Source organism: Magallana gigas, chromosome 2 (assembly GCF_963853765.1).
Source record: "Magallana gigas chromosome 2, xbMagGiga1.1, whole genome shotgun sequence".
NCBI lineage: Eukaryota > Metazoa > Mollusca > Bivalvia > Ostreida > Ostreidae > Magallana > Magallana gigas.
Genome location: NC_088854.1, coordinates 27910949 through 27932906, shown reverse-complemented (window position 1 = coordinate 27932906; position 21958 = coordinate 27910949). Strand labels below are relative to the sequence as shown.

Sequence of the window (21958 nt, the reverse complement as noted above, 5' to 3'; positions counted from 1 at the left end):
GATCGTGGTTTACTCTCTCGATCAGACCCAACCTAACAAAAAGTACACCCCAACTAAACCCTTGGTTAACTTTCTGGGTTTACTAGAGTGGACCCAGAGTAAACCCATGGTAGACACAGAGAGAAACCGCCCGCCCCCCTCAACCCCCGGTTCCGAAGCCTATGCATAAAAACTTTGTTTTTAAGAGGTTTGTTGGAATATGTCGGTGTGTGTTTTGTTTTTCAAATTCTTAGATTTTTTTCCAGATATGATTTGGATGATAAAAAAAGAAGAATGAAACAAAGTTGTAAAAAAAACAACAAACCATTCAGTATTAATCAAAAATTCTACACTAGATAAACATGTGCGGATCTAGAAAAATTTTACCGGGGCCAATTTTCGTTATTTTTATTTGTATCAAATTCAAGAAATTTCCAATTGAATTTTCCAAGGGGGGGAGGGTCAAGACACTCCCCGAACCCCCTCTAGATTCGCGCATGATTAAAATAACTCCCTACGTAATTAAAAAATGTGTCCCGCGTCTAGGTTAAAAATATTCTTCTCAAAAACTGTACATGTTAGACAAAAAAAAGGATCAAATTTGTGTAGTAGTAGTGTAGATTCAAGTTTGTTCAATCATGGTCACCGGGGATAGGGTGGAGCAACAGTGGGAGGTATCAAGTTTTACATAGTAAAATCTAGAAAAAAAATTCTCAAAAACTATTAAGCCAGGAAAGTTCAAATTTGTATAAAAGCATCCTCAGGTATTGAAGATTCAAGTTTGTACAAACAATGGTCCCCGAGAATAGAGTCGGGCTACAATTGGATGATCATTTTTTAGCCGGGCTCTGCTGAAAGCAGAGTCCTGGCTATAGGCAGGTAAATCGCCTATGTTACTAGAAATAGCACAACTTCAAAAGTAAACAAAAAACCAAACAGCGTCAAGGTAAAGCTTCCGCTATACCAAATAGTTACACAAAGAGCCACGTTTTGTCAAAAGTGTTGGCATTTTGTTTCTTTTTTTTAAATTTCGAATGAATTTTCTATCTTTTTTTAGTTTTCTTATTAATAACGTGTTTTTAAAACATTACTATGCATTTTGGTCACATACAATGCGCATGAATTTCCATGAACTACATGTACTTTGCTGCGCGATGAAGAAATTAATAATGGAGACTTCACATAAAATGGTAGCAAGAGTTTCATAAGTGAGGGGTTTGGATCTGGATTCAAGTACATGTAGCATAGAGTCTAAAATCTTTCTGAAGCATGAGGAACATTAAATATCCAAGTAATTCCAGAGTTGCGCAATAATTCTTGAACGGGTCCTTCCTCTACCTTCACTGTATTCATCTTCATTTCTTCAGCTGCTCCGATAAAATTGGAGCCTCTATCAGAGTGTATAAACTTCACAGGGCCACGGATTGCCAAGAAATGACGGAAGGCGTTTATAAATGAAGAACTTGGCATCTCTACAATTTCTATATGCACTGCCCTACAAGTAAGGCATGTAAAGATGATTCCCCATCATTTGCTGTTAGCGGCACCTCCTCGAGTTTTGCGTGTAGCCACCTGCCAGGGTCCAAAGGCATCAATGTCAACTGATGTAAAGAGGGGTCCTGGGGTTATCCTGTCTGTAGGAACAACAGCCATTTTCTGGTTTTCAAAACTGCGTCTTAGTTTACGACAAGTCATGCACTTGTGTATGAGAGAGGAAATCAATCGTTTGGCGCCAATGAGCCAATATCATCCTGTGCGCAGAGCTCCTTCCGTAATAAGTCTTCCTTGATGCTTGGTTTGTTCATGAAAGTGACGAATAAGTAAGGTGGAAATGTGGCTAGCTTTAGGTAGGATAATAGGGTTGACTTCTCTTGCAGGTATTTGTCCGGCTGCTCGATTGATCCTGCCTCCAACACGAAGTAGCCCATTCTCATCAAGATAGGGTGAAAGTGTATCAATACTGCTGTTCTCTGCCAGAGGTTTATCATTGGCCAGGCATTTAATGTCTGTAGTAAAGTGTTCTTGCTGAGTTTCCTTCAGAATGAGAATCTCAGCTTTTCTGAGGGCATCACACTGGCTAATGGGTTTGGTGTCATGATATCCATCACGTCGATTCCGAACAATGCGTTGAAGAGATGCGATTGCAGAAACCAGAGACTTCCAGCTAGAAAAACGCTCAAAGCGCTTTGTTCCGTGACAAGCAGGCACCGTGGGAAGATTGTTGGTGGTGATCTTTTTTATCAGTGGCCTAACTTCCGCATCATAATCAGGTTCAATGAGTGGAAAATACTCCGAGGTACCAGTGCAGTCTGATGTATTTGTATTGCATAACCACTGTGGGCCAATTATCCAAGGAAGCTGCATGATATCAATGACTGAAGTGATACACCTGGTGCAGGAATCAGCAGGATTCTTGTCCGTAGGAACATACTTCCATTGATCAGCAGTGGAGATTTGCGGTATACTCTATTACTCACATACGTATAAAAACGACGAGTACGATTGCTGATATATCCTAACACAACTTTGCTGTCTGTGTAATAATGCATAGAGTCCAATGATATGTCTAGCTGTAGTCTGTGTAATAATGCATAGAGTCCAATGATATGTCTAGCTGTATGGATATTATTTCTGCAAGTTCTGTTGCCAGAACAGCTCCACAGAGCTCTAAGCGTGGAATAGTGTGACCTCTAGGTGGGGCTAGCTTGCCCTTGCCCATCAAGAAACTAACGCTGTTGCGGCCTTGGTCATCTTCCACTTTAATATATGCTGATGCTCCAATAGCTTTTTCAGATGCGTCGCAAAATATATGAACTTCAGTAGTCTTGGCTAGGCTCACAGACATGTGCAATAACATCTGTGGTATGGCGACTTCTTTTAAGCTCTGAAGTGAAGACTGCCACTCCGTCCACTTCTGAAGGTAACTCGAGGGTAAGGGATCATCCCAGTCTACACCAGGGGGTGTTGCTTCTCGAAGGAGGATCTGTCCACTTATAGTAATGGGTGTTATAAATCTTATGGGGTCTAATAAACTATTCACCGTTGACAATAGACCACGTCGAGTGAATGGCTTTTCCTTCACTGGCACTGTAAATCTAAATTCATCTTTCAGGTTCCAACAGAGAACAAGGCTTCTATGGACCAAATCGTCGTCGTCAAACTCCTTGAGTTGTTCACCATGGTCACTTGGATCAAATGCTTCCATCACTGCCAGTTTATTAGAGGTAATTTTGTGTAGTTTTAATCTACCTTCTGACTTCATGACGGACTTGGTGCATTTCATGAGGTCGATAGCGCTGGCTTCATCAGGCAAGGAAATGAGTCCGTCGTCAACATAAAAGTTACGATTCACAAAGTCCTTCACATCTTCATCAGCATTCTCTACTGTCTTGCGGATTCCGTAAGTTGCTATGGCAGGTGATGGACTATTGCCAAATACGTGCGCACGCATTCTGTATTCAACAAGGGTGTCGTCAGGATCATTCTCTCTGTACCAATAAAAACGTAGGAAGTCACGATAGTCCTCATCCACCCGAAAACAGTAGAACATTTGTTCAAGGTCCACAGTAATTGCCACTTCATCCTTCCTGAAGCGAAGAAGGAATCCTAATAGGCTGTTAACCATGTCTGGGCCAGACATAAGAAGGCTGTTGAGCGAGATACCTTCATGAACAGCAGATGAATCAAAACACCTCTGATTTGTTCGGGCTTTCTCGGGTGGCGAACTCCAAATAACGGTAGATACCAACAAACTGCATTTGAAGACGAAGGGGCAACTTCTGCTGCTCCACTGTCCAGTACTTTACGCATGAATGTCACGAACTGTTCTCTCTTAACAGAATCTCTTTGCAAGTTTGAATGCAGTATCTGGGCTCGGTGAAATGCTTGTGGTTTGTTGTTGGGTAAGTATTCAGGAAGTTGTCTAAAGGGTAGAGGGGCTGTCCAATAACCTTCCTCGTCCTTCTTGAAAGTTTTGTCCGTAAGCTTAAGGAACAAATGATCCTCAACTGATAAACCAACTTGGTCATCGTCAGGCGTCTTTGTGAATACATTATCACCCCGAAAGTCACGGGCACAAACTAAACTGTTAGAAGTTGAAATCTGTTCTTTGATATGCAAATGATTTGGACAAAGTTCATTGCATGTCACTCTACCGTCATTCAAAACTGAGACTTTCTTCACGTTAAGGGACGTTCTCTGATGAATCCTCCCAAGACAGAATTCGCCAATAATTGCCCAACCAAGTATTAGTTTCTGTGCGAACGGTGCTCCTCGGGGTCCAAGGATTTGCTCTTCAACATGATGGGCTTCCAGTAGATCTCTGCCAATCAGTAAGTGAACTTTTGAGTCTGGATCAAACTCAGGAATCTTTGATGTGATAACACTAAGATGATGATAGGATTCTGCAATCTCCGGTGTTGGGATTTCAGATAAATCGTTAGGTATGTCCTCACATTCGAGAGTAGATGGAAGGTCTAAAGTAACGGTCTTGTCAATAGATCGCACTTTGAGTCCGAGAACATTTCTTCCATACATAGCTGTCTTTCCTGAACATGTAGTTAGGGTGAATTTGGTAGGTACACTAGAGATATTCAGGACATCTAACAGTTCGGGTGAAGCAAGTGTCTGATTGCACTGATCGTCCACGATCACATAAATACGATGCACATTGTTCGAGTTGTTTTCATGAAACACATCCACAAGAAAGGTTTTGCTGCAAGATTTTCCTTGGAATCTGTCCCCGCAGAAAGTGGTACACTTTGTTGTCACAGTACTACTTGTCGAAACCTTGGACGTTGAAGGCAAGTTTGCTTGGCCAGGTCCAGAGGAGTGTGGTTGTGTAAAGGAGTTGCGAATTCCCTCCCCGCCATAAAAGCTTGGGCTCCAAGATGAAACTTTATCCACATGTAGTGCTGTGGCGTGGTTGGAATTCCCGCAGATCTGGCACTGAATTCTCACTTGACAGTCCTCAGGTAAGTGTTGGGTTGACAAACAACATCTTGTGCAAATGTTTCTGCTTTGTAAAAAGTTTTTTCTCTCAGTAAGTGGCTTTGCATGAAAACCATAACAGTCATGTATGCTGTGATCAGCCTTGTGATAAGGACACCGGTTCAGATCAACTCGTCCAGGTTCAGTCACCTCTGATTTACGACTTTGCACCATAGGAGTACGTACATGTCTGTTCTTATTAGCAGGAACTGCTGGTCTGCTATACACAAATGCAGGGTCATTTCTTATAGCACACATTTCCTTGAGAAAAGTAATAAAAAAGGAAAAGGGTGGAAATGGGACTTGATTTGTTCTTTTGTGGGCAGATGCTCTAGTGATCCACTTTTCTTGGAGGCTGTAAGGTAACTTGCTGATAATGGGGTTCACTCCTGAAGATGAATAATAAGAGGCTAAGCTTGTGGCAAACTGGGGGTTTGTTTTCAACGATTCAATCTTGATTAAATGTTCAGTAAGTCGTATAGTCTACTATTTTCACTCGAACCTATTTGTCGAAAGTTCTCAAATTGTGAACGCAGCGAAGACTCAATCAGTTCAGGTCTACCATACATCTCGTTTAATCGTTCCCATATCAGTTTGACAGTACGGTCGGCATCACCAGGGTTGGCATTACGGATCCTGGTGGCCACTTCCTTCGACCTTCCTGAGAGACGGTTTACGAACAATTCAAGCTCTTCAAATTTTGACACTTTTAGTTCAGCCACAATGCTTTGAAATGAAGATTTCCAAGAATTATACGATTCAACTTTATCGTCGAAATTAGAGAATCTTTCTGGAACAAGCTGTTTTCGCATGAGGAATAATGTCAACTCTGACAAATGTGAGTCTGCAGATGACATCTGGGTTTGAGGGTTCTGTATATCAACTGTATTTGATGGAGGATCAACAGGAAAATGAGCTGCACTATTGTCTGCAAAATGTTGTCGCTGGATATAAGACGGGCGATCAAGGTGTGGGAATTGGAACAGTTTCGGCAGGAATCGGAGTACGAAGGTCTGCATCTTCATGTTCAATGTCATTATCATGTGGGTTCAAGTTTTCAACGTATCTTCTAGTTCGGTCCTTTCTATTGTCTGTTGTAACAGATAACGACACATCATCCTCTTCGTCCTCTTCATCCATCATCACAGCACTTTCTTGTTTGAGTAGATTCAGATTTATCTCTACTTCTTGTTTCTTTCTTGCTGCTTCCGCTTTGTGGGTAATTTCTTCTTGTTCTAATTTCAGCTTTTCTTTCTGAAGTTCTGCTTCCTTCTTCAGGTATTCTAATTTCCGCTCTCCTCTTCTTCTTCTTTCTGAACTTGAAGTAGTAGAAATATGTGATGCATTTTCCACAATGTCCATTCTTAAATTCTTTATTTCTTCTAAAGCGTTTTCTACAAGTTGTGACGCTCTTGTATAATATGCTTTCAGTTTCTCTTCTTCTTTTCTTGCAAGTTCATTATTAACTCTGCGTAAACATTCTCCATACACATTGACTCTTTCGGTATATTCTTCAAACACAACACGAATGTCATTGTCCAGTTTTCGTAAAGATTTCACATCTTTCTCACTATCTTGTATACTAAGAATAGAATCTTCAACAGAATTCCAGGCTCTGTTTATAAGTTTTCCATTTTCCTTACACAATGTTTCAACGTTCTCTAAACCTTTCTCTGTAAACTTAATTTCACGTTTAACTTCTCTTTCTTCTTTGTCTGCTGACTTATCTTCTTGTTTATCTGCTGACATTTTTCAAGCTGACTGTAACACACTGTGTACTTATGGGGTAATGTGAGTTTCAATGGATCCATTAACCTGGTAAATCCTTTTACTGTGCTATTAGAAGAACAGCTAAGTTAACCATAGAAAGCAATACCTTCTAAGTTTTATTGATAAAGCGTGTGCCAACATATGGTAAAAGGCTGTAACAAAAAATAAAACACAAATAAAGACACCATTACAATACCATGTCATACAATACACACACAGTCACATGCATATATATTCTAGAAAGCTATCTTTAAGAGTTAATAGAGAGAAATTACATATTAAGAAAACTTAATAAATTCAAGATCTATTAATATACCACAAACTTTTAAAACAAATTGTTGATACTAAATATACAGAAATAGCACATTTAAATATGGCCGCCAAAGTATCGATTAAAGTATTAAACCGTGTTCGATTAAATATAGTTGATTTACACATAAAAAGCAATCTAAGACACAGGGATATTCATAACTATGAGTTTATATAATCAGTCTTACATTTTGAGCAGGCTAGGATAGCATAAATCAAGGAAACGAAGGTGGAGCCCCGCGTGCATATCTACTTGGTAAAACGTTGGATCAACGAAAATATGAAGAGTTCCAAAATACAAAAACATTAGATAACTCGTACAACAAAGACAAAAAAGGGGCATAACTCTTGTTTGATTACAGCACAAAAGTTACGGTCGGTTGCTTTCCGATCGAGGCATTCATGTTGCACGGACTTCTAAATGCATGAACAACACATTGTAGTAAAATGTAGTAATAAAGAATAAAGAAAACAACAATCAATGAAATACAAAATATATTTATTCTTTGAAAAGAGGTACCCGTATTATTTTGCACAGACTGTACTGCCTTATTTCGGATGCACATCGAACACGTGTGTCGTTCATACAGAGTGCATACCGTCGGCATCTTTTTGAAAACCCCGGCGGCACCACATCCAACACAGTAGCTAAATAATAATAAATCCAAGAAAGTAACAACGTTTCTATCCGTTCCTGCAAAAACGCTCCGTTTCTAAAAATCCATGCGATAATTGACATTGCTCGATCTGCCACAGTGCGTGGTTTGCGCATGTGCGATGTTATAACATACAAAGGAAAACGGTCTACAATTGTCGAGGAATTTTTGAGGTATCTGCGCCTGGATTTCAGTCTGTCTTGTTTCGTCGCTTATTGGATATATCTTGCCTGTTCAAAACGCGTTTTTACACCTCTTTTCGTCCAAGGTAACGTGTATATGAAATTCCTAAATGCGGTGAAGCATGAAAAACGGTCTCGGCTTTATATAGGGGGTGTGTAGCGATGAGCAGGACAAAAGAAATCGACAGCTAATATGGCGGTAGTCGGAGATAAAAGGGAAATAATGCGTATTTATGAATTCATGTCAGCTTTCAGTAGTGTGATACTCTTAACGTTATGCAGTGTTCGTATTTGCTGAGGTTTCGTGCTGTTGTATGGCGTGCTGTTGTTGCCATAATGTTATATTTAAGTCCGTGTAACTTAGCCTATGTTTATGTAAGATATATTAATCATGTAACTCAGAATATGTTTATTTGTTTGGTCCGATTTTACATCAATTTTTATGCATGCTTTTAAACGATGGCATGCTTAGCATATGTATAATAATAGACATTGAGGTAGTTTTTCCAGTCAAATATGCCAAATTTCAATGAAGAAAAATACGTACAAAATTTGCTATCAAAACAAACGACATTAAAAGTTACCGCGTTATTTCGCCTCATGTCAAATTTCACCACTGACAACAAGACGGGTATGATTGTATTACAACTTTGACATCGCTTTAAATAAGGGTCGAAATGATCAGACAAATTACAAATAAACATGTGTACGTTTTGTTCGCTAATATTTCTGAAGTCTACTTTCTTTACAATCGATGCATAGCATGCAGGTTGAATAACCTCAATCATTCGGGGGACGAAACCAAGCGGTTTCCTTTTCTAAACATTCCCGTGATGCATTTTGGTTTGTTTTTTCGTTTGCCCAAAAAGAAATTATTTTTTACTTACTTTGAATATTTCTAACTTTGAAAGGAGACTGATTCTGCTGGTGTAAATAGGAGACAGTCCATAACTTCCTGAGATAAATGATTTGTATGGAAAAAAATCGGACCAGGCAGCTTTAATAAGGTCCTAATCCAGTTTCTGGCAGTCCATCGCCGTGGTAATACCTGTCCGCCACTGTCTCGCGCCATGCCATTTCTACACATCTCGTCCATTTCCTCACTGTATGGCATCTTATACTATTCTACATGCCCGTGATGGAGACTTGGGACACCAGAAAACTTTTTTGCCTGTTTTGCCTTCCTTTGATATGTTTATTGTTTTGTGGAAACCGCGGAATACTAGTTAAGTTGTTCTATCTCATTTTATATCAGGGAATATATAGTGAAGTATTATATGCTCGTATGCACAACTGACAACGGTTGTTATTATCACTGTGATGTTTAATTAGTCTGCATATAACACTTACATATGAGATAAATAACAAGTAATTGCTCTGCACTTACAAAGAAATGAAACCCTGGCACACACACTGCAGCTCACTATACCCTACAGGATACTAATATATAAAGAAAAAATATAATACCGGTAGATGCTGATTTGTGACAGAATGTTTAGTTGATTTTGCCTTGTTGAATTGTCTCTTCTTTCTCCGTGACAGAGCTTTTATCTCTCGGTTTATCCATGGTTGTTTAAATCTGCTGCTTGTCATCTTTGATGGTACCGAAGATTCGAGGATCATACAGAGTATGGTACTGATGGAATTCCACGTTTCCTCTATCGGCGATGAAGAGACATATTTGTTAAGGAACTGCTTTTTGAATTCAATGATTTCTGACTTCATCTTATTTTCATCTGCTTTCTTCCATAGATAGATCTTACGTTTTACAGGTTCTCCGCAATTTGCCACAGCTGGTGTTTTAACAAAAACTGCATAATGATCTGATAAACCCGGTATGGGGGCATCGGTTGACGAGACTTGGTCTGTTTGATAGGAATACCGGTACATCCAATGACCTAGTAGAGTAGGGAAGGTCAATATCTGTTCCAAGCCACAATTCTGCAAGTTGTCTAAGAATTTCAGTTTGATTGCTGAACTAACATGGTTCCCTTTGATGGATACATCTGTCCAATTTATGTCAGGCAGGTTCATATCCCCTCCTATCCAGAATACAGCATTTCTGTTGTTGTTATAGAGACTTTGGGTTGTGTCACAAAGTTTTTACTTGGGTGTAATTTTGCAAAGACAGCTTCTGATGTAGTGTTGATGTCCTGACTGAGTCTATGATGAAGCCCTTTTTGATGGCTAGTAGAACTTCACCATACCCATCATGTCTATCTTTTCTGATGACTTCATAATTTGGGGGGGGGGGGGGTATTTCTGCACAACATATTGATGGATTTAGCCATGTTTATGTGCCCATGATGATGCTTGGGTCTGCTTGTTCTATGAGATTCATGACTTCTTCCTTTTTGTTTCTAATACTTTGGAAGTTAATGATAATGATTTTATGTTGTTGTGAGTGTGGTTTGTTCCTCTTGATTGGATTAGAAGATGAAGAGCATGATGTGAGTGGCCCTGGACTGTGTGTAGAGATGTTACTGATGTGGTTAGAATTCACGGTTGAGAAGCTGTTATGTGTGCTCATGATTCAAACAGACTGGGTGTGAAATTAGGCATTCCACAGTTGGTACAGTACCGATCAGACCCAACCTAACACCAAAGTAAATCCCAACTAAACCCCGGGTTTACTTTCTGGGTTTACTTTGGGTTTACTTTTTGAAAATTTAGGTCCACTCCGGGTTTACTTTGGGTTTACTCGGGGTTGACTTTGGGTTTACTAGAGAATTGCTTTTGGAGTCAACTATACGCACTGAAGTGTGAAGCAGACCCGTTTTTAATCTTATCATCCTACTGCCTGTGATTCCTGCCCCTTGTATATTCCGGATACACATGTAGCGTCGGCTTTCAGGGTATACTTCTGATCGGGGTTTACTCTCTGTGTCCACTCTGGGTCCACTCTAAACCGAGAAAGTAAACCTAGGGTTTAGTTGGGGTTTACTTTCTGTTAGGTTGGGTCTGATCGGTACTGTACAATGCCACGAGATGTTATTCAGTGCCATATATACTGGGGTAGACATATGCATGCAATCGGCGTGAAACCACTTTTCACAGTCGTCGCAAGCTACTCCTCGCTGTTTCCATGTGACTGCTTTACTGCATATTTGACATGGATATTTGGGAGTTCTTAGGCCTGTATTTTGTTCAGTGTCTGATGCATTGAGGATCAGTATCATTGCAAAGTAGAGAAGAGCATGCATCCTACCTCGTTTAACGTGTCGTCCTACCAGGGCATCCGAGTTTCCTCTGCATTGAGAGATGCATCACTATCCCCCGCTGGATAAGGCTAGTCTTGATTGTGCTTAAGGGTCTTGTCTGGTATGATTCGTTTAGGCTGCCCCTCCATGGAGTCTTTTGCGCGCCAATAGAATTAAATCGATTTTCTCGGATGTTATCGTTCAAATGTGACAAAGGTTTACTTACGTTACAGTTACTTAGCTGAGTGGCATACCTTAATATTCATTTAAAACAACCCCAACCTGCAACCAGATATTTGATCTGGAACATGTTGTGTACATGACATTATAGGAATTTCTATCAAAAAGCGTCAACTACCCCGGGGGTATAAACCGGGGGGGGGGGGGGGGGGGTCCTGACCTCAGACACCAGTGATGGGACCCATGTTTTACTTCGCGAGATCAAAAACTTCGAGAGATCGAAGTTCGAGCCATCGAGTGTGACCTGTATTTGTATTATAGTGATTTGTATAATACGTGTTAATTACGTCTCTAAGGTCAGAATAGCTCATTTGATTTCACCGCTGTCACTTGCCGCAAATCAAATGTTTTGGATTTTTTTCTTTTTTTTTCTTGGTTCGATCCCAGCTGTTGGTATATTTTTTTTTACACAGGAATGTGCATTTTGTGTTTTACTCCGATTTTCTTCATTTAATGCCTATTTGCACTTAAAATTGAAGAAATTAATAAATTTTATGAAAAAGTATGTACTGAACTGATAGCAATCAACCGTAAGTATACCTTAATATAAAGCAAAACTGAATGAGATAAAAGGAAAATACATACCCAATTTTAACGTCATTGTCGACACGGCATATGTGATAATTTAATCATCGTAATTAAAATCCTATACAGAAATGAAGTAATATAACACATTCCTTATTTTTGGAAGGATATATGTTGATGTTTCCAATAGAATAAAAGATAATTGATGCATAAAACAACCTTTGAAATCGCATCACGCACGTCTATCGATAGTTGCTAATATGTTCCTGGTTGTAAATAAACGCATAAAAAGTACAGTGTCTTATTATAGAAAGAAACTTAAAATAAAATATACAGATAATAATGTAAAAACAAAAAACGTCCATAACTCACAATGCTCAGACAACGACTGTGAAACTTTTTTTCAATCACTATACATTATGAAAACTATAGAACCTTAGATTTTACTGTTTAGGTTTAAATTCTAGAAATGGAACGGAAATCGGCAGAAACCAATACAAGCCCTATAGGTCTATTCTTTTGTTCTATACAAGTGATCCTTTAGTCAAGTTAGTCTCTCTCTCTCTCTCTCTCTCTCTCTCTCTCTCCATGGATTTTTTAAAACTTAAGTAACATATTATATACATGAAGTACTGGTGAATGATTTACTAAAACATAGGTTAAACATGATTACATTAAGAAGGAAAGGATATAGTAATTTGTGTTCACAACATAAGATTTAGTCTTTTATTACAATCCCAACATTAAAATCACTTTTAACCCCAACATGAACCTGAACCTACTCTGACACAAACCAGGAAATTCATTATACTTCAGTCTTTAAAACACGATTCGGAGGGTTTGTTAGTGTTTTGCACACTTTGAAAATCTGTTTTAAAAAGTGTGGCCGAAACGGGAAATTTTCCAGGTAAGCTAATTACTTACATGTAATTGCTATAGTCTTAATCATTGTTAATGCATATATTTAAGTTCAATACTTTTTATAAGCTTTCTAAACACAGTGGAAATTTGATTTGTTGGGGCCAATTATATGACGTCTCTATTTTTTAGTATCGTTAGTTTTATTACTTGATGTGAAAATTTTTGTGAAAAAAAAGAGAATAAACAGAACTTTAATTTTTCGTTAACCGATGTATTGAAAGTACATTCTAATACCCTCAGCTTAAGAAACAACACATCCTTCAAACACAAACACACAATAAAATTTACACTATTGCACAGTACTTAAACCGTCCACTATATAATCAACCATTAATAAAACTCTTTCACATCTCCTGTTTATTCCCAACAGCTCTCCCATCATTGTAACAACAAACTCAATCACCCCTACATCACTTCCCTTACAGAAATTGATTTGCTACACATGTTTATTCCAAAGTATTCAGTGTTATTATGATAAAATTCAATCAAATTTTTTTTCATATATATGAATTTTTTTTCTTTTTTTTTTGCTATAAGTATTTTTCATAATATGTCTATAAAATGTAATATATATTTACAGCAATATGAAATTCTAAACTATATCTCATACTTCTGTAATATAATATTGTATATAAAGATTCAAGAAATTGTATTTTTTTCAAATTTATTGTGTTCATAAATGCACAAATCACTGCTTTTCATACTCACTTCAAGTAGTATTCTGACATAAATATAAAATATTGCAGTGAGATAGAAATATAATGACTGTAAATGGTCTTTAGATTTTGTGAGGCTTAAATCCTTTTTTATTAAACATAAGTGACTATGTCATATGAAGTGAAAGTACATAACTTTTCCTATGAGAAACAACACATCCTTCAAACACATACACACAATAAAATATACACTATTGCACAGTACTTAAACCGTCCACTAATCAACCATTACTAAAGCTCTTTCACATCTTCTGTTTGTTCCCGATAGCTCTCCCATCATTGTAATGACAAACTCAATCACCCCTATGACGCTTCCCTCCTCAGATCCATTCAGCAGCTGCTGCTGTTCATCAGTAGTGGTTGTTGGCGGTTTGTACAGAGAGTCCCAGGAATATCTGGAGGCCCACCACACTGACCGTAGTGGTGAACAGAGCCTTGGCAGTCAGGAGGGTCCACGACCCCAGTCCCAGCGCGTGGATCAGAATCCTGAAAATGAGCAGAAATCTTAATTAATACTGTGACCCAGCTTCACCTTAATTGCAATGAAATTTTGCAAGGTTTGTGACATCATGATTGTTGCAATTTTTTCATTACAAATTACCGTAGTCTTTTAATTTCTAAACTATTTGTTTAAGATTAACAATTGCTAAGTTGCAAAAAAATTAATTCTGTTATAATTTAGTGGTCACAAATAAAGATGATTTTTTTTTAACTGCTATTACTAATTTTTTTATGCAGTTATTGATATCCAAAGAAAAGGATTCTGCAAAGTCAATTCATATATGTACTCAAATTGTTGATGTTAAAATATCTTTCCAAAAAACAAACAGAAGAAATCTGTCCCTATATAAAAATCATGGACAGAGTCTCAGTAAAAGGTTTGCTCTAGGCAAAAACCATTTCCTTTCTTCTGTTTCTTTTTTTTTATGTAGCATTTCCTTTGCATAAATGCATCATTGACAAAAAAAAGTTAAGCTATCAAAATTGTTTTTTTACATATTGATTTTTTTTACATGGGGTATCTGGTTTATGAGTTATAACCACGCTCTCCTGAACAGTGTTAACTTTAATCAACCATTCGAGATATTCCACACAGTTTGTCAATAACTTTTAGAACACACATACAATGCTAGTTTATAGATCGTTGAAATTCAATTTAAAAAATCAACAGAATATTCAAGCAATATTTGCAAGACTTACTCCACAATGAGAGGTCTGTAACAGCTGAGGGCCAGCAAGGTCATAACAATCGGTATGAAGGACTTCTGAAGGTCGTGTCTGCTACGTAACCATACCAACATGGCTGTTGTGATGTGATGTACCTAGAAGTTAAAAAAAAAAAACGGAGAACTTACCAAAAAACTGGATTTCATCGTAAAAGTATTGTTTGGCAAATATACATATTGCTCAACATAATATTGGCAATACATGTACTTTTCACTATATCTCAAAACAGAATGAAAAGACTTTTTTTGGCATAGCTTCTGCACTGCAGTTGTGCAAACAAATTTTATTGTGTGCTAAATCAAAACTCACGGTAGGAAACTATGAAATAATTTTGATTTATATATGTTTGGATGTAAGTGTGAACAATTTATTTCAAAAGGCTCCAGCTAATTTAAATTGCTTTATCAATGGTTTCCAATATCATACCAAATTGATGTTGGATTCAAAGCACATTTGGACGTATTTCCAGTCGAATTCAACACCTCTTGCTCCAACCCACAGGGGAATGAACCTATATTAAAGTTATGAATATGTTTATCATTACATGATTTGAAACATCTTTATTTATTGTATGATTAAATTCTTTAAAACATGTAAAATGTTATACATTAATATAATCTTATAAATATCATCATGTTTATGTGAATACTTCAGCAATTAGTTTGTAAGAGTTGTCATCCTTACTATCCTTTAACAGTGATTCTCTGCTTAACGGGGTTAAATAAGATAGATTTATTTTAATTTATAAATCTATTTCATTGAATTCAATGTTCAAACCCTCAAATATTTTTTTTTATATAATAAATGAAATGAAATAACAGATAAGATGTTTAATTACAAAGCATAAAAATGTCCATCCTGTACAGTCCGATTGTTAAAAAACGAAGACAAAAAACAGAAATACAGAAAATAGAAATCCTTGATCATTTTTTTAAACCTTATAATAATTACAGCTCTTTTACTTGTGTCAACAACTGCATTGATAACTGACCTGGTCATGAGTAATTCTGCTGTTGCCCATCCCAGCCCTGCCACCATAAACTTCAGCTGCCCTTTACCAGCTATTTTTGACATCACCAGGTGAATGCCAACGAGGTCTGCCAAGTCTACAGTGCACTTCAGAAATTCCTAAACCACAAAACAAAAACTGTAATTAGAATAACATAATATTAAATAAGATATGTAACTTATAATATGAATAGGTGTGTATTCCATTATACATTGTATCTACAATTCTACATGCATATCATTTAATGTACTTATCTGTTTTGGCTTTTTAAACTATAAAAGCTTATTCAATATGTTAAAATTCCAATAAAAACACATCACGTCATGATACATGTATATTATGTAAATTACTGTTTGCTTTTATTTTGCAATTCTTACAGTATTTGCATTCCACCAACTACTTTGGGACAGACTATAGTATTGGTATCATATGAAGATCTGCCTGTATTCATTAAATTGGGCAAATCAAACCACCTGATGCAGTGATGTGCAATATTTCAAACATACCCCAAGTACATCAACTCCTCCAGTAGAAAATTCTGTTGACGGGAAAAATGTGGCTAACACCAGCATTTTACACAGCTGTGTGAATAGATAGGCTGCTCCGGCTTGTACACATTTCCAAAAAGCACTGTACTCTGCCCTGTCAAAAAATCCCATGTTTGAAAGTAGTATGTAAACGATACAAATCTGATTGCACTATACAGAAACTATTTCCTCTATCTCGTTCTATTAGTGCATTAAACGGTTCTAGGTTGACATGTTATGTATATCTTAAGATTCTATAAAGTAGCCTGTTTTAATTCATCAATGTACCAGTCCACTCATTCTAAAATGAATTGATGAAACCTAATTCTTGGTTAAAGTTATTTCATTCAAATTATAAATATATTATCAAAAATATATGCAGTATGGTTTAGTCGTCGGGGACTCGGGGTAACCGGTGTTACGCGTTTAAATAACTACAAGAGTACCGACAAGTGAGAAAATTCGGAATAGGTCTAGTCACCCGGTCGGTTCTCATATAAATGTGCAAAATGAACAAAAATATTTTAAGGGCATATTTTTTTAGCTCAAATTATTACTTACAATCCGGAGCATTTGTAAACGATTGCGTATGGGACATATGCCAAAGCTACACAGTTTCCGAAGTGAAAGAGTGTCATCGTGTCTTTCAACCGGAAGTAGAAGGAAAGTTAGCGTTACGCAGTCAAAAGATTTCTAATTATAGAATAAATGTACAATAAAATTATCAATATCACTCTATCTATCATAGACAAAATACTTGTTCCAAAAAGAATTAAAGTTATCGGTTTATATTTTTTTCTTTATGTTTTGGAAATTCTCGGGTCATAAACGATGTGTGCGGAACTGTGACATCCTTAGCAACCTGACAGCTCTGTTATGGTAGTGGCTCTGAACAAGAGGAGTCTGTTCACATCGACGAAGTAACGCGTATAATCACCTGTAATTCAATCCTTGGTTATCGTGTAATCTATCGTGATGTCGTTACATTTTAGCGCTAACCAGGTAAGAAAAATGATACAGTAAAGTCATCCATTCTTGCAGCGAAATATAACATACTGTGCAGTTATTCTCTCTAGGCTAATTTATTGCTGCATTACATCTGAATGGAAAATATATTGACAGGTGAAAATGTTAAAATGTTACTTTTTTCTTGCTTGATTGTACTTAAAATTGTGCTTAAAATTCTTTCGGGTTGCATATCTTAAATTTAGGCTCAGGCTGGCACTTGGAAGTTTAAATAGCCTATACAGTTAAAAAAAATTAACATTCAAAGTTCAAATTGACATTGTGTGCTATAAATCCATTGTGTTCAAAAGTGCTTGTTTGTACCTTTTCAGTATGACCAGGCATTTGATCCACATCGTTTGCAAAACTGGGAGGTTCCAAAACAATTTCGACCAGTAAGTGTCAAAACCAGGGCAAATAAGTCAATGGCAGTCATTACATTCATCAATTCATTTTTATTGCTTCAAATATTATTACAAACATTGAATAAAAAGCAAAATAATTGTAAGAACTTATACCAAGTGGAACTTTTTATTACTTTATCATGTTTACTGTATTTAAACGTAATGGCAATGTTCTTTACATCAATAAACTGGTAATTGTTATGTATACATGTATATCACAAAGATCTTGTTCAACCTGTTTACTTGAATGTTCTAGAATAGTCAGGAAGTAATAGATTATTTCTTGCCAAAAATATAAACTGTAAAAGCGTTATCATGTGATCTTGAATAGTACTTTAAGGATTAAATAACAATTTTATTTAAGTGCTGAAACAATTTGCTTTTGGGAGTATTTTGAGGGAGTTGTTTATTTATAGCATTTTATGCCTTGCAATTAATTACATGAATTAATCAATAACAACTGACATAAAATTGTGTGGGTTTTTTTTTTACAGAGACCAAGGGCTTTTGATGGGTTCACTCAAATTGTTGCCAACAACAGAGGTCATCTCCTTTCAGGAGTCAAAAGGTCAAGGGAATCTCCCTGGGGAAACTTTGTGGGAACATGGGACATGCCTCTAAATATCCCAGGTACCTGTTTGTGATCTTGTCATTTCTTTTCTACTACTGTACTGAACTTGTTCAGATTTTAATTACTGGTTTTATTGGATTTATAGAATGTTAGAACCATACATGTACTGATACATTTTATTAAAGAAGTGAATATATATATTTCTTATTTAAGGAGGTTGAATGGTGAACAAATTACTCATCAGATTGACCCAAAAATTTTAGATTTGAAGTTTTTTGCCATTAACTATTATGTAGTAAATAAAAATTACTAATTAGCATATTAGCTATTTCCCTATATCTTTATACAAAGTTCTCCTTCCAAAGGTGATTAATATAAATTATGGTAACAACGCGACCACTTTGCCCTCTTAAGTACATCATATAACTTGCATGGATGCTTTTCAGTTAAAAATCTGCACAAAGCTAGATCTAGGTTTATTCTTATGATCATTTATAAAGTACATGTACGGTAATGTGATATTTCAATTGATAGGTAATAAGATGATGAACAGCACAGCCAGGACATTCCATGCACAGGTCAGACTGGAGAGATGCAAAACAGATGGAGATATTATCATCAAAGGAAAACTAAAAAGGCCCCATGTAAGATTAAATCTGTCATGATTTGTTAATAACATGATTACTAGGTTTTACTGAATTAATGCTACTATTTACTGAAATTGTTCAAACTGCTGTTACTGATTTAAAAAAGCTTGAACATTAAAATGAAAGTAGGCACCAATCAAAATTTATGCCTGCATGGTTTCATGGGAGTGCTGCAGTCAGTATACTTATCTCCACTGAGTATGCAAGTTAACAAATTTTTATTTAATTGTTATTGATTTTCAAAAAGTTGGTGCAAAATACTTATATTTAGTCATGAGACTCTTACTTTAATGATGCTTCTTACAGTGTCAGATATTTTGTCTTCTAATCTTAATTAAAATGTAAATACATTACTAAAGGTGTGGTTTAATATCACGTAACAGGTACCTGACCCACTGCCAATCAAAGCTGACAGAGAAGCAGACAAAGGCTTAGAAGGTGTCCCTCCCAAACCCCTGGACCCCATCACATCCTGTCCTCTGGATCCCATCACTGCCTCCAATTTAGCAGTCAATGGCTCTAGGTCGGGTGCCAAAAACCCTGAGCCCATCACTCGAGCTAGCCCTAAACTCGCCCCCTTGAGCCCCTCCTACCGACCCAAGACCCCCAGCCTAGGGGCAAAAACACCAATAGATTGGCCCAGACCAGCTTCTAGAGTAAAATCAGCAAGTCCTAAAATTGGGTCTCCAGAGCCTGAGTTACAACAGCTGACTGCTGCTAGGTCCCCTGTTAACTGGCCATCACCCAAGTCTGTGGAACCAGAAAAAGTAGCAGCATAAGGCTGTAAAAATGAAAGGTTTTTTTTTAATATTGAAAAGAATCTAGTACTTACAACAGAAAAAATATTTGGATTGTCTATTAAAAATGAAGACACCTTTATAAGAACATTTTTCAAGTGGCATAGTAAAAAATTTTATATACCGTATTACATTTATGCCTGTTTATGTTTCAAAGCATTTATTTACCTTCTCATGGTTTTCTGCACCATTGTTTGATACCAAGTATTGATTTTCAATATTATTTATACACCATTTTGTGATGTAAGCATATGTGATGTTAGGCTGTTGCCATGGTTATATTGTTAAAAAAACATTGCATGTATTTTGTCTAGTTTATTACTTTGTTAGTCCTATAAATGTGTTATTTGTTGTTTTATGCAAACACTTGATTTTAAATCTAAGCCAAGTTCATCATACTTTTAACAGATTAAAAATCCTCGAACAATGAGGATTACTGGTAGCTCTATGGCAAATGCCCAATTTATGTTCCTTTTACAAAGAAGTACATATGGAGAGAAAATTCAAGGTTCTTGCATACATATAGTACTATTTTGAATGACTTTTAGGTCATTGAATGTTTTTTAATTGTGAATTTTGTTTTTACGCTTTGTTTTATAGCAACCTGAAGTTTTTTGGTTTTTTTGTTCTTCTAATAAATGCAGTTCTAGTTTGCATTGATGTCAATCAGTCGAGTTATATACCGTAAGTTTATTTTTACTTGGAAGTGTACTGTGTTTAGTGCTTCAATTTATTATAAATCAATCTTACCTGTATGTACAATACATATGTCAAATATCCCCATCCAGCACTTACTTTCATCAGTGTTAAGTAAATAAATTATGATGGTACTCTACTGTAACAATTATATATGTCTTAATTTGTCAACCATTAATTGTTATAAAACACTCAATTCAACATTAAAATAAATAGTGATAATATTCTTTAATGGTTTTAATGGTATTTTATTTATTAGAGGATTTCAATCAATGTTTTTGAAGCGACCAACTTTTACAGTGTCAAGATACAAAGACACACATCAAATGATAAAAAATTATTAATACTTCTTTTAGTTCCCAAATGATTTCAGCTAAAATCATGGCTGAGGCAGAGAATGCGAATATGTAGTACAGCAAATGTATTACCTTTGACTGTATCGTATTTAGCATTTTTTGGTTGGAAGAATCATTTGCTTAATCAAGTTCATTGCTGATTGCTTTGCTAATATGAATAAGAATTGATATATTAAAAATTGCACTAATTTAAATCCAAGCTAGTTTGTTAAAAGTTTTCAATTAAGGCTGCATAGTTTTTCATGGAAATGATATAGAATTCCGAAAATGTTTAAAGATTTATATAATATCATATAGCATTATATCTGGACATACTGATATCAAACCACCATTTTGTTTTCATCCTGGTTCAATTTACTCACAATTGTATAATATATTTAATTGCTCTCTTTCACCTTCCAAGATATATATATATATAACTCCTAGCTCAGCAGGTATACGGATCACCTCATGCACTGCGCTGTAGAACCTAGCTATTTTAGAAGACCTATTCTAGAAAATATGTGTCAAAGAAAAATAGTATTAACTGTTCCTTTTATAAATCCATTTGCAACTGAAAAGAAAATGAAGACGTTCATAAGCAATTTTCAATTCGTATGCTGCAGCAGGTTCAAAGTACAGACATAATGCTTGATGATCATCAGCAGCTAGATAATTAAAGTCAGGAAATATAAGGGAAATCCAAGTATATTATATCAAGAATGTATTTTTTAAAACACAAGGGAACAATACAAGAATTAAAATTTTTTAAGACCTTGAGGATCTATAAATTCTTTAGTATTTAAACAGTGATAATAAACTAGAGTTATTTCCCTTACAGTGCATTTCAAGAGCACACCAGTTAACATGTAAATCTTCTGATAGGAGAGTGAGCAATTACAGATAGTTTACCATACATAAAAATTGATTGCCTTGATCATAATTTCCGGGTATATACCAAAATAAGAAAGAAGAAAAAATTATAAAAATTTTAATCAGAGTTATGTTTCCATAATATCTACAAGACCCATAACAATCATTTTCAAACAATTATAGTAATATACACAGTAACATGCAACTTAATAATGATGACAGAAGTTTGTTGAAAAATTCTAATGTTAAGCATCTATGCTACCAGGTATCGCTTTTAAAAATATTAGTTTTTTCTGTTTGTCAATATTAACACATTAAACATATATCAGGCATCACATATTCTAAAAAAAAAAACAACCCACAATTGCTGTATTCGTTTT

General features: G+C 36.1%; 4 protein-coding genes across 4 annotated transcripts; 1 reads left to right on the top strand and 3 right to left on the bottom strand.

Moving 5' to 3' along the window:
* Positions 1–2545: 2545 nt before the first annotated feature.
* Positions 2546–5226, bottom strand: LOC136271450 (uncharacterized). Its single transcript, XM_066071507.1, has 2 exons — positions 3729–5226; positions 2546–3642 (listed from the first exon to the last, which is right to left on the bottom strand). Exons 1-2 carry the CDS (start codon positions 5224–5226, stop codon positions 2546–2548), a joined length of 2595 nt encoding a protein of 864 aa, XP_065927579.1.
* Positions 5227–5931: 705 nt separating this feature from the next.
* Positions 5932–6717, bottom strand: LOC136271447 (uncharacterized protein PF3D7_1120000-like). The gene has a single exon (XM_066071498.1). The coding sequence runs from the start codon at positions 6715–6717 to the stop codon at positions 5932–5934; it is 786 nt and encodes a 261-aa protein (XP_065927570.1).
* Positions 6718–13637: 6920 nt separating this feature from the next.
* On the bottom strand, positions 13638–16946 carry LOC105335331 (BOS complex subunit TMEM147). Its single transcript, XM_034446493.2, has 6 exons — positions 16812–16946; positions 16230–16365; positions 15706–15842; positions 15141–15225; positions 14688–14809; positions 13638–13973 (listed from the first exon to the last, which is right to left on the bottom strand). The coding sequence occupies exons 1-6, from the start codon at positions 16886–16888 to the stop codon at positions 13838–13840; spliced, it is 693 nt and encodes a 230-aa protein (XP_034302384.1). The 5' UTR covers positions 16889–16946; the 3' UTR covers positions 13638–13837.
* A 145-nt stretch (positions 16947–17091) lies between these two features.
* Positions 17092–20602, top strand: LOC105335332 (protein Flattop homolog). Its single transcript, XM_011439155.4, has 5 exons — positions 17092–17252; positions 17588–17650; positions 18154–18289; positions 18765–18874; positions 19261–20602. Exons 1-5 carry the CDS (start codon positions 17226–17228, stop codon positions 19654–19656), a joined length of 732 nt encoding a protein of 243 aa, XP_011437457.3. The 5' UTR covers positions 17092–17225; the 3' UTR covers positions 19657–20602.
* Positions 20603–21958: the final 1356 nt, after the last annotated feature.